At 38.2% G+C, this 19,493-nt stretch overlaps 1 protein-coding gene across 5 annotated transcripts in view; it reads left to right on the top strand.

The window, feature by feature from the left end:
• LOC134359957 (uncharacterized) overlaps positions 1–19,493 on the top strand; it is a 192,714-nt gene that overhangs the window by 21,024 nt on the left and 152,197 nt on the right. For all 5 annotated transcript variants that reach the window (XM_063073858.1, XM_063073857.1, XM_063073855.1 and 2 more), the window contains exons 5-6: positions 53–92; positions 12,997–13,153. In XM_063073858.1, the coding sequence (XP_062929928.1) occupies positions 53–92; positions 12,997–13,153 (197 nt within the window). The remainder of the gene's footprint in view (positions 1–52; positions 93–12,996; positions 13,154–19,493) is intronic.

The following is a 19,493-nucleotide window of genomic DNA, read 5'->3' as shown; positions in this document are numbered from 1 at the left end:
TAGCGTGTGTGTTTCTTTATCTGATTTATATTTTGTTTCTTTTTACTTATAGTACAGATCGGACAAAGCATTTCAGAGAATGAATAAAGCTCGTAAGTAATGTGTTGAACTATATAAGTATACAATTTGCATGATTTCAGTTCATAATGGTAATTATGTTCTTGTTAGTAGTCAAACTGTGTTCATTTATTTATGTACCTAAGTGTATAAGCAAGGCTACTATTTCAATGTGGTGCAAAATATTGCATGTCAAGTGATTATATTTAAGCCTAATTTACCTACTCAAGAAAATATAAAAGATAAGATGCGCTATTTGAAAAATAGCTAGGAGTTTTCTTGGCTTTTTTTCCAATGTTAATATCTCTACTAAAATCATGAGAAACAATTAACCCATCATTTATATTTTTGTGTGACATCATTGAACATAATGATTGGCACATTTTCTTACATAACTGCAGTGACTGCAAAGTAAAAGTAATATCAGTTCTAAAGTGCTTTCGGACTCTCACATTTATGATGTACCTAAAGGCTTGAAATACCATGGCATAGAAGGTCATGGGCTGATTGGTGGGAAATAGAAATAGTAAAGATAGCTATTTGGTCAGCACAGTGATTGGTGCCTGGAAGTTTTGTTTCTATGCTGTGTGCCTTTATGATTGATGTTAAGGTAGACTTTGTGTACTCTTTTCACTGCCTTAGTAAAGCAGCCGACATAATCAAAGATCCCACCCACCCTGGGCATTCTCTCCTCACCCCAGTCCCTTTGGGCAGAAAATACAAAACTGCATGTACCACTAGGCTGAAGGACAGCTTCTGTCCTACTGTTATAAGACTATTGAATGGTCTTCTAAGTTGATAAGATGGACTTTTGACCTCACAATCTAGCTGGTTATGGCCTTGTTGAAAATTCAAAAGTAAATTTATTATCAAAGTGCATGTATGTCACTATATACAACCCTGAGATTCATTTTCTTATGGGCATACTCTGTAAATCCATGATAGAATCAATTAAAGACCACTCCAATTTGGGTGTTCAACCAGTGTGCAAAAAATGACAAACTGTAAATACAAAAAGAAAGAAATAATAAATTTCAAGAATATGAGATGAAGAGTTCTGGTCGCCCCACTATAGGAAGGAGGTTGAGGCTTTGGAGAGGGTGTTGAAGTGGTTTACCAGGGTGCTGCCTAGTTTAGAGCACATGTGCTATCATGAGAGGCTGGACAACTTGGGTTGATTTCTTTGGAGCAGCACAGGCTGGGGGGAGATCTGATGGAGGTTTTTAAGATTATAAGCAGTATAGATAGAGTAGACAGGGAATTTTTTTCCAGTGTAGAAATATCTAATACTAGAGGGCATGTAGGTGAGAGGGGGTAGGTTCAAAAGGGATGTGAGGGGTAGGGTTTTTACTGAGAGAATGATGGATGCCTCAGTTGCCCTGCCTGGTATGGTGGTAGAGGCAAATACATTAGAGGCTTTTAAGAGAGGTTTAGATAGGCGCATGAATGTCAGGAAGATGGAGAGATGTGGACATTGTGTAGGTAAGAAGGTTATTTTTTTTGGGGGGGTGGTGATTTACTTTTTAGCTGGTTCAGCACAACATTATGGGCTGAAGGCCCTGCCCCTGTGTTTTGTTCTAAATATACAGCTTCATTCAGGATTCTGATGCACAAAACCTTGTGTTTTAAAATAACAATGTTGAACAGTGGCAAAAGTTGTCCTTAATGATGTATGGCTTACCCAGAACAAAGAAGGGAAGAAACAGTAATTTCATTTTGCAGGCATTTAGGTTTGCTTGTACTGGTGATTCCCAAGATTTAGATCTAGTTTTCCTGTAGTAATACCATTCCACACATTCAGTTTATTAAATTGGATTATTGAAGATGACATCTAGGAAATACACATTTACAGCAAATATGCCAGGTTTATGTGGGATTGCTACCAGATATATGAGACATGCAAGAAATTGGGCCTTACACAGAGTATCTGGAATACAAAGATTGTTTACCGACTTGCCTTGTAGACATTACCTTCCCTGACAACAGAGGTCATTGGAAAATGGCCTAAATGGAGTCCAAGTGTGTCTTCTCAACAATTCCATCAATAATGGAGATTACTTAACCAAACAATTTTTATTCAGGTTGTAGTTAACCCTTCTACCAATATTGTCAGTACTCTTAACATCACTAGAAATCACTTTAATTGTTGTACTTTTATATCACTTGGGCTATTCCACTCAAATCATATTCACCAACCAATCACTTAAGTACTAGGCAATGATTTCATATCTTTTGTTTGGAATATCAACTTTGTGAAGCTGTAAGGAAAGAGCTAACAGAAAATGAAGTAAAAGTTAGCACATCAGGTATCTGTGCAGAGCTGACCTCTACATCCTTTGGAGCTAATCTCCACTTGAATGCACATAACCTCAAATTGTAATACCATATCCAGTGAGGTGGCAAGTGAGCGTCCATAATTCTACTTAATTGTGTCTGCTGCCAGCACCAGAACTATAAAATACTGTTTCCAATGTTACTCTGAAAGATTGATTTAACACCCTGTTGACCGTTTACCTTGATCTTGTACCTGCATTTTCCTGCCAGAACTTGCTATCCCTTGATTTTCCCAGAGCTCTCTTTGCTTTGAACGTACCCAATGACTCCTCATCCACAATCCTCAAGAACAGAGTATTCCAAATATTCCCCGATCTCTTAAGGAGGAAATTCCTCCTGATCTTAGCTTTAAATTCACTTCCTATTTGTTGCTGTGCTCCTGTTTTCACTTGACAGAAGGCAAACTATCATGTTCAACTGTAGACCGCTGAAAATTCATGGACTCATAAACTGCTGTGTGCGACTGTCGGTACTGTGTTTCGTACCTTGACCTCGGTGCAGCACTGTTTCATTTGGTTGTATTGACAGATATTCATGTTTGGCTGAATGACAATTAAACTTGAACCTAAATATCCTGAGACTGTGCCTATTCAAGCTTTTGGCCAAGAGAAGCATCTCGTTGGTATCTATTGGTACAAAGAAGCTGCAGATACCAGAATTCAAAAGAAAAAATGGAAAATGTTGGATGTATTTAGTGGCCAAGCTCATATTCAGGTTCATATTCAGATTCTGATTTACTTATCACCTGTACATCGAAACGTACAGTGAAATGCATCATTTGTGTAACAGGCAGCACACACAGGGAGCCTGCAAGTATCACCACACATTCTAGTGCAAACATAACATGTCTACAATGCTCAGCAGAACAACACAAAACATAACAAAGCAGAACGTAACAAGCAACAAAACAACATTAGCAAATCAAGCCCCTTTTCTTCCTCCCACCCACCCTTGCACATAAACAGTACTCCAAATCCAGGACAGGCCTCCAGTTTCCAGCTTCCAGGTTTTCAATCGACCTTTGGGCTTCAGTATTCAGTGTTAACCCCTAGAGCAGCTGACAACAGGACCCTGCTTGAACTCTTGACATGTCAACTGACCAGTCCCCGGGAGCAGGAGGCAAGAGGACCTGGAACAGCCCAACAGTTACAAGGTCCTTCATCGTGCATCCATGTTGCTGGCCTTGGAGCACAGAGCAGAGGCATAAATTCCAGATGTCCTTCGTCCTACATCCACATCTCTGGCCTTTGAGCGTGAAGCAGAGGCCCCGACTCCTGATGTTCTTTGTCAACTATCCATATTGCTGAGTGGAGGCCTGGCTCCACATCCCTGTCCCAAAATCTTAATCTGACACCCAACTCCTCTCTCTGTTCACAAAACCATCCTTACAAATTTAAAAAAAAAACAACTGTCTGAGCCATGATCTCGATCGAACAGCATCTCAGCACCATCTTGATTAAGATGATGAGTGAAGGAAGAAGCTATGCCTTGGGAGAGAAGAAGAGCTGACTGTTATGTTTCGTAACTACAAAACATTAAACTAATTCAAAGGAAAAGGAGAGACGAGAGATGCAAGTCTTAGTTTACTCTTTACTTTGAGAGGTGCGTGTGTATCAAGTGGTAGCATGATGATGTATGCAATTCACGTATTTATACATAAAATCCATAATGAATTACTTAAATAAAAATGCCTAATCAAACAATATATGCAAGTTTACTCAAATATTACTGAAATATTAAATACACATCATTCCTCCCTGCTTAGCTATAAACTCCAAATCAATACAGAATGTATCTCAACTATATACACAGTATACTATATAATACAACTACTATATACAGACAATCACAGCAGTGTAAATTTTAAATTGTTTCATTCTGGCCTAAAGATTTAATTACTGGGCGAATTTCTTAGTCTTGTAGAATAACGTCTTTTCTGACAAGGGGGATCACTCTGCTTGGTAGGTGAGACTTGTGGTTGTGAAACAGTCTTGGGTTCTGGGGCTTCCTCTGTGGTAGTTGTAGGAGGACTCTGACTGCTCTGGACACCTTCCTTCATCCTTTTTCTTCTAGTTTGTGCATTTTGATCTTGGGAAGGGACATTATTTTACTAGGGTATTCTCTTATTGATTCGTCTATTGTTCCCTTTGCAATCTGATCTCTGCTCTTGGTTTCCTCATCTACAATATCATCTGACGAATACTCTGTTTTCATATCTCCTTTGACTCCTTTCTTTTTGGCCTTTCATTCATCCAGCTGAACTTTGGACTTTGCGTCTATTTTTACAAGCAGCTTTCTGTCTCCCACTTGATGATCGTGCAATAATGCACAGTGTAGATTTTGGTTCCTTATACTCACAAAAGCTGAATGCTTACAAATTTCCTGAAGCTCCCAGAACTCTCTTCCAACTTAAAACCAAGCTACATTTCACAAGTAACTGTCTGATTAACATATCAGAAACTTTCTCAAATAAGTTGTGTATGAAAATTGTTGTAGTCAGATCACTGTTTTCGTCACTTTCATGATTCCTCTGAGCAGCAATGTCCTTCTTTGGTGAAATATGCTTTCCAACCAGAGACGCAGAAGTTGGCACCAACACCTGTTTGCCCTTTGTTGGGCAACAATTCACAGTGTACAGTATGGAGACAGATATGGCATCATCCAGTACCTTTCTTAATTTGCTTTCAGTTGATTCTTTTGCAGGGTATGTGGCATTTAAATGGTGGATGGATCTGCATTCTATTTTAATTAATTTTCTGTTCACATTTGGCGTAAGCCATGTTGCTTGTCTATTGTTAGTTTTCATAATATAAATCTCAAGGCTAGCCAGTCCTGTGACACTCTTATCATTATCAAATTTTTCGTCCTTGGGATGCAGATTAGTGATTGTTTTGAAACTGCAGCTTGACTTTTTATCACTTTCTCTAACCCTGTACAGTCTATTTCTTTTTGTCTGTCTGACTTGCTTTTTGCATGTGTCCTACTTACTGCAAGTGTTGCCTTTAAATCTGCATTTATCTGGTATATACGAGACCCTGCTACAACTGTAATACAATTTGTTCAGCCAGGCTGGTGTCTGTTTAAATGTTGCAATTTTATTCATGCTCACTTTCATTCCTGACAACAACTCAATTGCATCTCCATATGCCGTTTCCATTGATACAGCTATTTCAACTGCTCTTTTAAATGTAAGTTGTGCTTCAGTTAGGAGTTGTTTTTGAATGTTTTCTTGTAAGATTCCACAAACTAAACGATCCCTCAGTGCATCATTAACCCATTACGAAAATGACAATGCTCCGCTTCCTTAATTCAGCTACATACACTAAAGTAGACTCCCATTCCTTTTGATTCTGCTTGTGAAACCTAAACCAATCTGCAATCAACAATGGTTTTGGTTCTAAATGTTCCTGCATTACTTCCACAATATCAGCAAAGCTCATTTTAGTCCTGACGAAGGGTCTCGGCCTGAAATGTCGACTGCGCCTCTTCCTATAGATGCTGCCTGGCCTGCTGCGTTCACCAGAAACTTTGATGTATGTGGCTCATTTTAGCTGGTTTGTTTGGAGCAGTTAAAATAAACTGTATGCTTCAAATCCAGTGCACTCAGAAAAATTGGTATTGTTTCTCATTGGCTACTTCATTTGCTTAAAAATGCTGTTCAATTAGCTCAGTATACATGAGCCAGTTACCTGTTAAGTAATCGAACATGTCTATCTTTCTGATGTAGCCAGCTATTTCTGCTCTTTTTCTGATTATTATCACTTGATAGTCGATTCTTCCATTTTCTGCCTTTTTGAAAAAAATTGATCATCTCTTCCCTTCAGAATAACATGCGCTGCATTTTTTTTAGTACTTAAACGTATTGCTGCACTTCAACAGGTTGACAGCTGTCTCAGGTTCGCTTTAAAAACACCTTGTATCCACTGTTATGTTTTACAACTCCTTAACATTAAATTAATTTGAAGGAAAACAAGAGAGCCAATCTTAGTTGTTGTACGCAATTCATGTATTTATACATATAACCTGCAAAGAATTATTTAACCAAACAAGAATACTTAAAGAATATACTGTATATCTACCTGATTACTCATATATATCTGTAATTTTAAATGCACAGCACTGAAGTCTAGGGCCCTTCATCAGAGGTGGAGAAGTGATAAGGTAAACATTTTTAGTTACAAAGATAGGGAGGGTTAGTGTGAACAGAAGAAATATTTGTGATGGTGTAGAGACAAAACTTGTTAAGGTAACTGAATATCAAAAAGCTGTAGAAACTGGAAATGTGAAACGAAACAGAAAATGCCAAAAGCACTTATAAGGAGAGGCAGCATGTTTGGGAAAAGAAGTTTTGGACAAATATCACATCAATTTTAGATACATCTGGTGTGTACAAGCATGTACCTGTGCACTTATCATTGAGCCAGGGTTGTTCTATTGGCTTGAAAGTAATGGTAATGTGAGGATTATTATGTGAGTTATGAGACTAGTGGTGTACATTTCTGCTGTTGTTGGTTGTCTGTAGGACCTTGTGGATAACTAGTTCTGAGCTGCTAGATCTGTTTTGATCTCTATTTTAGCACAAAGTTAGTGCCATACAGCAGAAGATTACCTTGGTGTGAAGATGGAAATTGTCTCCACAAGGAATCTGCAGTGGTCACTCTGTCACTTCTGTTGTGGACTGAAGGACGATAGTGAACTAAATTAGTGTTGATGTCTGTCTGCTTATTTAATGTTCATCATTACAAAGTAGTTTATATTTACATCAGAAGTAGATAGTTTGATGAGGACAGCATCAAGTAGGCATGCACTTCAAGCTAAATCACCCACAACAACCAGAGACCCAGTCTGGCACCTAGGTCATGCAGGATTCAGCTGGGGATATTGCTGCTAACTAAGTCATTCTGATGGGCACTGAAATCTCTCATTGAGTACATTCCATATCATTTTAGTTTTAGTGCTTCTGTGTTGTTCAACATAAGCTGCTTCATTGATTGAAAGAAGAGGGTAAGTAATAATCAGAAGAAGGCTTCTATCCCATATTTGACATTGCCATGAGACTTCATGTGGTCTGGAGTTAAATCTTGAGGAGTTCTGGTGTTTCTGCCTCCTGTGTCCCACTATGCCATTATCTCTAATTGTCCTCTGTTGGTTCAAAATGTACATATAGGGATTGAGATAGAAATCTGACATTGTTATATAAGGTATAGTTCTAGTTCTCTGACCATGTCACATTGTTGATTGAAGAGTCTCTTTAATAACTGTCCCAATTTGGGCACCAGGTGTTTCTGAAGGTGACCACAACATTGACAGATTAGGCAGAAGCAACACTGCTGCATCCTTATTTAGTGCACACGTTGATGCTTCATGCTTACCAGTTTTTCATCTGCTTCTTTCAGTTTCAACATGGCATTTATGGTACAATTGAATGATTGGCTAGGCATTTCAGATGACAGTTAAGAATCATTCACATTATGTTGGTCTGAAGTCACTCATAGGCCAGATCAAAGGCAGCTGATTTCCTTCCCTTAAAGGGCAGTAGTGAACCATGTAGAATTTTACGCTGCTCTGCTTGCTTTGTGGTCATCTTTGCTTAAGACTAGATTCATATTTAAAACTTCAGATCATTAATGGAATTAAAATCCCACTGCTCATTTGGTTCTACTTTGACCCTTTTCACTATTGCATGATCACTGTTAAATGCCTCGCTCATTCCTGACAGAATCTACTTAACCTAAGTCGATAAACCACTGTTTTGCTTTGGAGTTTTAGATTTATAAATTTCCCTCAACAGAAATTTCAGACATTCTATTTTGTCATTATTATTTGCTTTAGTAGAACATGGCTTCTACCTTGCTTCAAGTTAAATATATTCTAATGGAACATCTCTTTTTTTTATGTAGCATTGGTAACATTGCATCAGGGCAAAAAGAATCCTCATATCTCACACTATAATTTGACTGTGCATTTAACTCTGATTTAATTTGCCTCCACATCAGTTTACACGTGGCTTAAGTAACAATCCAAAAATTATTGCCTTTAAGGTTGTGGTGTTCTAAACTCAGATTTGAATTCAACAAGTGTGCCAAAATTTCTTAAGATGCAAAAGCAATAGAAATGTAGTTGTTCAAAACTTATTTATCTTCACGAGTTTCTATATACCAGGGGTCCCCAACCTTTTTCGACTGCGGACCAGTTTCATATTGACAATATTCTTGCGGACCGGCCGGGGGTGGGGGTGGGGTGGTAGGGTTGTCAACGGACAAGAGTAGCAGTCAAATAGGCTGGGTTTTCCCTGAAAAGACTACAATGACCATGAAGCCTTGCGCGGGCACCAGTGTGCATGCGTGTACGATTTTTTTCTACAAATCGTTTTTGGCGATTCTGTTCGGGGGGGTGTTAATCACGACTGGAATATAGATGATAATTAGCTAGTACACTCAATTTCATTTCTAAAAGGATTTATCTAACGAATTTAATATTAAACACACAGCGCATATTTTCCTGGCATGAATATAGTGATAAGTCAGTTATCAGGGGAGGACAGGAGAGCTTGAAGTAAGTGTTGAACGAACTAACAGTAGAAGTGGTGGAGGCAGGTTCGATATTATCATTTAAAGAAAAATTGGATAGGTATATGGACAGGAAAGGAATGGAGCATTATGGGCTGAGTGCAGGTCGGTGGGACTAGGTGAGAGTAGCATTCAGCACGGACTAGAAGGGCAGAGATGGCCTGTTCCGTGCTGTAATTGTTATATAGTTATATAAGTCAATAGTATCATAACATTTTAAGTATCGTTTGGATATTAAACACGCAGCACATATTTTCCCCGTATGAACATATAAAATCATTGCAACACACCAATATCGTTGAATCAGTGGGAGCCCTGGGCTTGTTTCCCTGCAACAAAACGGTCCTATCGAAGGGTGACGAGAGACAGCGATACTCGAACAAGGTTCCTTATGTCCAGTCTATTCCGCAATTAAGTTTTCGTTGCATTCATTGCAGAGATGCGTTGGAAATGGAAGCAACGTTTTCAGTGCTTTCCTGGCTATCTCAGGATATTTAGCCTTGACTTTGATCCATAATGCCGGCAGAGATGTTATGTCATACTTTTCAGCCCGCCGTCATTTGCAAGCTTGAGGAGTTGATCTTCTTCCCGCGCTGAAATGGATGACGAGCGGGTAATGACCTCGCATGCGTAATGGCTCAACAGTGGGTGTGAGGAAAGGTGCAGCTGACTCATATCGCCAAATCATATCGTTTCCTCGTGGCCAGGTAGAGCATGCTCTGCGGCCCGGTACCGGTCCACGGCCTGGTGGTTGGGGACCACTGCTATATACTACATTTACAGCGTATCCCAGTCCTGCAAATCTCAGTTTTGCGCATGCCAGTTTTTGATAATTAGTTTTTTTATCTGATTATAATACCTAATACAACATACTTTTTATCATTTAGTATCACCTTTAAGTCTTTTTTAAAATAAGTATATTAATTAGATTCAAAGCATAAATGAAACTTTAAATACATATGATGACACAAACTACCACTGTGGCCTGAAACCCTTTATTCAGAAATAGGGGAGCATTGTTACAATTGTACAGGATAATGGTGAGTACTACATCTGCAGTACTATGCAAGTTTTGGTCACTTTATTTAAGAAAAGATATATTGGTGTTGGAGGCAGAATAAAAGAGATTCACCATGCTATATTTCTGTGATGAGAGCATTGTCCTATCACTAGATGCTGGTCATACAGTTGTACAGCACAGAAACAGATCTTTTAACCCACTATATCCATGCCATCATGAAGTAACCATCTGTAATATTTCCATTTATCAGTCGTTGCTTCATGGTCTAGTAAATTATGGTGATTTCAAGTGCTTAGTCAGATGATCCGTAAATCTTTGAGCATATCTTCTTCCATCAATTAGGGATTCTAAGTTACAATAACCTCCTGGGTGAAAGAATTCTACCTCAGATCTCCTCTAAATCTTTTAGTCCTCACCTTAAACCTCTGCCCCGCCATCTTAGATCGCTTAGCATAAGGAAATGTTTCATTCTATCTATTTATGCTACTCATTTTTTTACACCTCTATCTGATCCTCTGTCATCTTCCCAAGTTCCAAGTGAAACCAACACAGCTTATCCATTTTTACTGTAAAACTAAAACTTTTCATCCCAGGCAAAGGCTTGGTTAATCATCTAAGCACTTCCCTGCATGATCACATCCTTCATTTGTATGACAGCCAGAAATGCACACAGTATTCCATCTATGGCCGAATCAGCATTACATGAAGTTCTACCAAGACCTTCTTTGTTATATTCTGTACTCCAGCTAATGAAGAACATAAGAAATAGCAAGAGTTGGCTCTCTGGCTTGTTGAGCCTGTCCTGCCATTCAATAAGATCATGGCAATCTTTTTTCATTTTAAGTAATAATTTGATCTTCCATTTTTCCTTTCAAAGTGGATGACCTCGCATTTACCAACATTGTATTCCATCCGCCAGACCCTTACCCACTCACTTAACCTATCTGTATCTCTCTGCAGACTCTCCGTACCCTCTGCACAATTTGCTTTTCCACTCAATTTAGTGTCCTCAGCAAACTACACCTGGTCCCCTCTTCCAGATCATTAATGTATATCGTGAACAGTTACGGGCCCATCACCAACCCTGCGGCACACCACTCACCACTGATTGCCAACCAGAGAAACACCCACGTATCCCAACTCTCTGCTTTCTATTGGTTAACCAATCCTCTATCCATGCTAATACATCACCCCTAACCCTATGCATCCTTATTTTATGGATAAGTCTTTTATGTGGCACCCTTATCAAATGCCTTCTGGAAATCCAAGTAAATAAAGTCCACCTGTTCCCCTCTGTCCACTGCACCTTGTAATATCCTTGAAGAACTCCAGTAGGTTTGTCAAAGAGACCTGCCTTTGCTGAATTTCTTTCCAGGTGCCTCGCTATTTCTTCTTTAATGATGGCCTCAAGCATTTTCCCAGCTACAGATGTTAAATTAACTGACCTATAGTTACTTGCCTTTTGTCTACATCCTTTTTTTGAACAGTGGTGTGACATTTGCCTTCTTCCAAGACAGCATGTTCCCTTGTAGGTTTAGTAACATGCTGTTCAAGAAAGCTATCACACATGCATTCTATGAAGTCCTCCTCAAGATTGCCTCGACCAATTTGATCTTGTCCTTAATTAAGAGCGCTACCCCACCTTCCCACCTCCCTTACCGTCCTGCCTGTCCTTCCCTATTACCTGATATCCTTGGATATTTAATTCCCAATCCTCGCCACCCTGCAACCACGTTTCTGTAATGGCCATTAAATCATACCCCTTTACACTGATTTGAAAAAAGGCGAGCATCCTTTTTACTGGCCTCACCCTATCTTTTTGTGATTACAAATTCAGTAACTTTCAGATGTACATCAAAATCTCCTTGTTCCTCAATACTCTCTATGGCTCTACTATTCCTGATGTATGTTCTACTCTTATTTGACCCTTTTCCCAGAATGTATCGCCTCTCATTTCTCAAGATTAAGTTCTATCTGTCATTGTCCTGTCCAATTTACCTGCTGATCAATATCATTCAGTAGCCTAAGATTACCGTTGTTATGTCAACAATTTAAATAAATTAGATTGATATTCTGTGGAGTTTAAAAGAACAAATAATGATATTAAAACATAGGGCCTTCAGCATCATAATAGGGTAGATATCAAGGAGTTTCCACTAAGAGGAGAATATCAAATGTGGGGACATAATTATAAGATTAGGGGCAGTCATTTAACACCCAGGTGCTTAGGAGCTTTTTGATGAGGATGTTGAATCTGTTTAATTCTCTATCTTGGTGGAGTACTGGAGGCTAGATTATTTTGGGTATTTTAAAAGAAAGTAGATAAATTTTTGAAGGATCAAAAAATTGAGAAGTTTGCAGAACTGGTTAGAATAGGAGATGAAACCTGGGCAGATGAGTCATTTCCAGACTGAATAGCAGGGTAGGCTTGAGGAGCCACTTGACTTACCATTATGTTCATGTTCTTGTTCTTTCTGTGATGAATCTACTTCTGTTGTTTGTTGTCTTAGTGACCAATTTGCTTCTATGCTTAGATTTTTAAATTCTTAAATGTACAAGGTACTCAGAATATTTCTGCCAAGGAAGTAATCACTAAAATCTCAAGTGATTTTTCCCTTATTTTTAATTCTCTGGAATTAGTTTTGATTTTGGACCACTAATACCCAAAGTGTCATAATAGGTCATACATTTTTGGGGTGAAAACTGCAGAGATTTTTTTGAGGAACTGCCCTCAATAAAAAGGATATGGAGAGCCATATGTCATCATGGATACACTTTGTGCATTTTGCCAAATTCAACCCTAATCAGAATTAGATGGACCTGAGAAAGAAATTGAAATTTAGAAGTATGCTTTGTAAATTTAATTCTGGATGTTTCATAATTCACTACATCAGCTAGTGAATAGAAGATAACAGGTAAACTTGGGTCTTTTAATGACTAAATTAGATGTAGAATGTCTATTTATCAATTCTGCCATTATAATTAATCGGCATTTTATTTTCATTTGTATAATAGTTGGTTATTGTGACTGCTCATATGTGGTAACAGAGGGAAATGAGAGAGCTGTTGTAGCAGTACTTGGTCTGCTCTCTCTGCTGTGTATCCTGACAACGATTGCAGGAATTGTGCTAATCCTGTACCCACGTCTGCTCCATGATAACCTTCAAAAGTTGTAAGTACGTTTGTAGTTTGTTGAGATGTAGGGAAAGTAGATTAAAAGTAGAGTTATAAAATTAACCTTTATTTGTATCCATTAACATGTCATAGTATTGTCCACTGAGAGTCGGTAAATTAAATCTTAATGTATTTTGTTTCATGCATGTGGCTTCATTTTGTGGAAACATAAACCGATTTGGCCATGGAAGCTGGCAAATTCCACTAAATTTTCAATCCATCATAATTAGTAGTAAAAACGTAAGTTCAAATTGTCTAAATTATTCTGCAGTATCAAAGATAATGTATGAAGTTAAGATCTTGTACCTTATCCAAATTAAGAGCGAATGATGTGTCAGCACAAACACATCCGAGTTGCTTCCCTCATGAGAAGAATCGGCAATGTGGCTAGCTGCCTAGAATCGGCAGTGTGACTAGTGTGAGGTTACAGAGGACTAGATCAGCGAAACAGGCCATTCATCCCATCTAGTCCATGTTATACCGTTATTCTACCTTGTCCGATCAACCCACACTTGGACCATATACCCTGCCCATTCCCCACCTATCCATGTACTTACCCAAAATTCTCAAGTGTTGTATTCAAACCTGCATCCACCATTTCCACTGGTAGCTTATTCCACTTTTGTACCACCCTCTAAGTGAAGAAGCTCCACCTCGGGTTCCCCTGAAATATTTCACCTTTCACCCTTAACCCATGACTTTTAGTTTTAGTTTCACCCAACCCCAGTGAAAGAAGCCTGCTTGTATTTACCCAATACCTCTCATAATTTTGTATACCTCTATCATATCACTCCTTATTCTCCTATGCTCCAGGGAGTAAAGTCTGAACCTGTTGTTTGGGGATATTATTTATCCTGGATGATCCTGCAATGCCTCTACAATAGAAGCTAATATGATGACTGACTACTCAGTTTCTGGGGCATTTTCTGGTATCTAGTAAATGGTTATGGAAGGTTGGATGGCCATGAGATTACTTTCAGGGTCTTCATTATCCAAGTTTCTGATCAAAACATGAGCAATGAGGGGCTTTGTGAAGCACTGTAATGTAGCTTTTCAATCCATTCATTTGGTATTCTAAAGCCTGGTAAGAAAGCTAAAGTCTCCATGGCACTTAGAAGAGCAGCTATCCATAATCCCTGTAATAATTACAAGTTACAACATTAATATTCAAATCAGCAATAATATTTCATTGTAGAATATGAGTGATAGATTTATTCGGGATTGCTTCTAGTTCATTCACATTTTCTTAGACTGTCAAATTAATCTAGATCATGTTAACGATCTTTGCATATACTGAGTACAATGTAGTCTAAACGAGATTACATTCTTGTATGTGGATGATGTTGAACTTTTAAAGTGAAAATAAAAGTACTTTCTGAAGAACAGTGTTTTCTTGTTCTATCTAATATTTACCTTTCAAACAGCAACATCAAAGGATCTTTCTCTTCATTCATTTCATTGCTATATCTGAGATGAATAATAACTCCCTGTATTATAACTTTTTAGAAGTTGTTATTATTATCTTTAAGGCACATTGTCCAAAAGGGAAAGGTCTGTTATTTACAAAGGGAAATGGATCCTTAGATGAGCCTTAGTCTGATTGAACCATGTTTATGATTTGTTCTCTGTGCTTAGTGATCATTGCAGAATTTCAGTGCCTAGCTTTTTTAGAGTAGAAAGGGAGATGTATCTACTTGAGTGGTTAATCAAACGGAAGATAGCAATCAATAAATTTAAAAAAACATAATTTTATGACTATAGGCAGCAAGATGCTTCTGTAAACAGAGCTTGTATGTCAAGATGTTGTGGGAGTGATTTTCCAGTTTCACATGAATCAAGCATGCACTTGCTAAGCCTGTCCCATATTTTAATATGTAGGGTGATGTCAGTACTTTTTAGGCAGTTCAGCTATTGAGGATGAAAGAAAATCCACTGGAATTGCTGCTTATTAAAAGTGAACTGCACTTTTTATGAAGACCAGGCAAGCGTTTTTTCTTTCATTTTACTGAATTCAGTGAAACCAAGGTCTTTACGTGGTTCCTTAATGAAGGCTGTGAACAAGATGAGCAGACGAATAGAGGCCCTCTTTCCCATTCATGCTGAGGCGATATGCATGGCAGTTGAGGAAAGAAGTGGAATAACCAAGTTAAGAGTTTTACTCTAAGGATCATAAAACTGTATTGGAAGAAGGTTATGATCACACCAGGGTTGCTCAGGTAAGATTTCTCCTAAAATCTCTTTTAATCCTACATGACTCCAGTACTATTTCCGGTCATCCACACTACTGTTTTATCACTGTTTCTCCAATCATAATGAGATGCTTTACTAATTCATTCCAGATTGTTCTTGTATGCTTCTTACAGGCAGAAGCTATTTCCTTTTTTCAATTAAAGTTAATTGGTGTATTCTTAGGTAATTCATGTGATAAATTTGGAATAAACTTCATACTTGGCGTTTAATTTTACAGCTGCAGTGAATTGAGGAAAACACTGATAAGTCAGCAAAGGCTGGTTTAATAGTTACTGAGAGAGGAACCGTAAAGAGTTTGGCATTGTAGTTAAGGAAATGTAGTGAAGATCTATCTGTAATTTTCATAAGACCACATAAACCACCAAGGCAAAAGGGTCCATCAATGTCAAAAACATGTTTTCTCCTTCTACCATCCTCATCTTTTTAGTTCTATTCTTTTTCCTCTTCCTCCTTGTAATATTTCTCATTGGTGACAGGTTGCACTGTTCACTTATATTGTCCAGGTTGTGTAGCATACTACACATTACCATAAATATTTTCCCAAAGTTGTAGAATTATTCCTGAGTATTCCTGGCATGGAATTCTTGTTTGAGGATGCAATGACCTTTTTTTTTTATGATTTTCTATGCAATAACATGCTGTCGTTATGTGACTGAAATGAAGAAGCAAAATGCTCAGCTTGCCAGGCTTCTCTCCTTCCCAGTTCTGTCAAAGGGCCTTTGACCTAAAATGTTAGGTCTGTATCTCTTTCCGCATACGTGACCTGACCTGCTGAGCATTTCTAGCATTTTCGGCTTTTCTAGTATCTATATTTATTTTTATTTTCATTTACCTGTTAAATAGTTGTACTGCTGCTATGCTTGCAGGCTCCTGACAGGAACTGTCACAAGGAAGAGCCCTTGTTGGCCAAGATCAACTTTTGGTGATTGATATACAGGAGCAGAATGAAATGTTGGCATTATCAGTAGTCCTTCACCTACATGATGCACAGTTAATGGTTATAGACCAGTTACACTTGATACTGTAGATTCCTTTCTGTGATTAAGTATGACAAAGTTAAACTGAGGAGTTCACAAAAAGTCATTGTGCAATGAAATTTCACTGTTTAGGTCAGCATGATAGTGTAGTAGTTAGTGTAACGTTATTACAGTGCCAGAAACCAGGTTCAGTTCCGCTGTTTTCTGTAAGAAGTTTGTACGTTCTGCCTGTGATCACATGGATTTCCTCTGGGTGCTCTGCTTTTCTTTCCATTGCAAAGGTGTATGTGTTAGCAGGTTAATTAGTCACATGAGTGTAATAGGATGATGCTTGTTCATTGGGTTGGAAGGGCCTGGTATTGTGCTGTATCTCTAAATTTAAAAAAAAATAAATAATAAAAGCAGTCTCACAATGGAGAAACTATTAAATACTGCAAAACTGCATACATGCTTCACCACATTGGAATGAGATGAATGTCTTTCTGATTGTATAGAGAAGTTCTGTGGCTTTATTTGTGGAGCAATACACTGTAAACTGAGATTTGCTACCAATAACAGACTGAAAGATGCCAGATGCATAAAAGGCCGTACAATGTTTGATCATTCAGACTTGCTGCAATTTTCTACCCTTGCCTAAAGACTTGTTGCCAGTGGTCTTAATTCCAATGGTTTGTTATCCTCTTACAAAGATTTTTCTTTTTATCTCTATATTAACTTCCAATACAGGAGGTCCTGCACCTCCTGCAGTCTACTCTGTCTCATGCCCATCAACTACAATCCAATTCGCCTGCTATTCATCTGCGTTATCTGGACTATGTGCAATCTACAATTGCCAACTAACCTACTTGCATATTATTTTGGAGGAGGCAGGAGGGAATTAGAGCACCTGAAGAAAACTTGCACAGTCAGAAGGGAGAACGTTTATTTCAGTTCTGAATGATTAACCTTCAATTTTGTTAACAATGTATCGCTGGCTCTAGCTTCCCCAGCTGATGGGAAACTTTGTCTACCTTGTGAAGTCCTTTAAGAATTTTATATGTTTGAATGAGATCAGCTGAGATTCTTGGAAACTAGAGAGTATAGGTTGAGCTTGCTTAATCTGTTACTGAACAAGCACCCATCCATAATATTGGGTTCTGTAGAATGGTATTTTAGAGTTAGCTGAATGCTTTTATTGAAACGGCCTGATTTGCTCTGGCAGGGCCAGTCAGCGTGTTCTGTGGAGGCACATAGCAATGAAAAAATTGATCAATGAGTTTTATCAGTGAAAATTATGTGGAAAGCTTTTGCTTTAATACTTTGAAAATGTTATCATTTGCAATTACTTTAAGTATCCTGTTACGTTACCTATTTGTTTTGATAAATTATTTTACACATGTATTGCTGTATTCAAACTACACATAGAATAGTGTGTTCTATATGATCTCTGAATGCAGAAGAAGCATACTATCAAATTATGCTATCCCTCAAATATAGACATCATACCAAGGGGCTGGACACTACCTAGATGGTATATGAGGTGTTGCTCCTCCAACCTGAGTTTAGCTCAGCTTGGTATGAACATAGAATTCTCCAACTTCCGGTAATTCCCTCCTCCTCCCTTCCTCTATCCCTATTTCACTCTGACCCCTCCCCCAGCTGCCTATCACCTCCCTCATGGTTCCGCCTCCTCCTACCCATTGTTTTCCTGCCTATCACCTCCCTGCTTCCTCTCCCCCACCCCTTTGTCTTTCAAATTACTGGTTTTTCAACTGAACCTACCAGCCTTCTACTTCCAACCCTCCCATACCTTCTTTATAGGGCCTCTGCCCCTTCCCTCTTCAGTCCTGACGAAGGGTTCTGGCCCGAAACGTCGACTCATTGTTTCCACGGATGCTGCCCGACCTGCTGAGTTCCTCTAGCGTGTTGTGACATGTGTTTTGATCTTGGTCACTCGCTACATTAAATTAGGTACATAAGACCAGGTCTAGAATATTTATCTTCTTGGATCTCTTTCACATTCAATAAGATCATAACTGATCCATGATCTAACTCTAAAGTTCTACCTTTTCCTCATTTCCCTTAAACTTTTATTAACCAAAAATAATATCATTTTGAGATTTTAAATTAAAAATTGAATTACCATCAACTTGCAATTTTTGGAGACCAATTCCAAATTTTCAGCACATAGAATAGTTTTCAGAATTAAGCTTGGCTTTAGTTTTTACATGAGGACCTTTTAGATTGCAACAACCAGCACAAATTTGTTTGCTATATTTACCTTATTAATTTCCTTGAAATTTTAAATGAAGTCCTACTTTCTTAATCTCTGCTTGCAGGGCTATGCATCATTCTGTTAAATCTATGCTACACTTCCTCAAAAGTCAGTATATCTCATCTGTCATGCTAAGACCTGCTCATTCGTGTAGTCTAATTGAGGCTTTGTATAGTTTTGGCTTTCTTGTACTCCAAATCTTAGAAAATAAAGATAGGACATCTGTACTTGTATATGACGTTTTAACAATGTGTGAACAAGTACTAATTTTGGTAGTCACTATTCCCGATTACTAATTGTTTTCTCAAATTACTTTATTTTCTGCCTGATACATGCTTTTTATTAGATATCTCTTTAATTATCGACAACTTCTTTATTTTTTGTTCTCCTTATTAGAGTTCTAGTCTGCTTTTGTATAACAGCAAATTCCTTTTTTAAACATCTATTACTTTACTGTGGTTTAATCCGTTAGCAGATTTACCCAATTTGTGGTAGATAGTATCAGTTCCATTGCATGGAATTCAGCTTTGCCCAAGTCTGTTAATATAATTTGGTCTTGTTACACTATTGTGGATCTAATATGACATGTTCTATATTTTATTCTTCAACATTGTTTACAAAAGCTACCCTGTGTAAACTCCAGAGATTCACTGATTCAGTCATGAACTACTCCCTCCCCCTTTTATTTCCATTCCCCGTTCTGATCACCCTCTTAACCCTTCTCCTCAGTTGCCCATTACTTTTCTCTGGGTTCCCTCCCCTTTCTTCCATGGTCCATGTCCTCTCCAGTTAGATTCCTTCTTCAGCCCTTACCTCTTTTACTGGTCACCTCTCAGCTTCTTACTTCACCCCACTTG

This window comes from Mobula hypostoma, chromosome 21 (genome assembly GCF_963921235.1).
Source record: "Mobula hypostoma chromosome 21, sMobHyp1.1, whole genome shotgun sequence".
Taxonomy (NCBI): domain Eukaryota; kingdom Metazoa; phylum Chordata; class Chondrichthyes; order Myliobatiformes; family Myliobatidae; genus Mobula; species Mobula hypostoma.
Note: the sequence above shows the minus strand (reverse complement) of the source record. Positions and strands in the feature narration are given on the sequence as shown.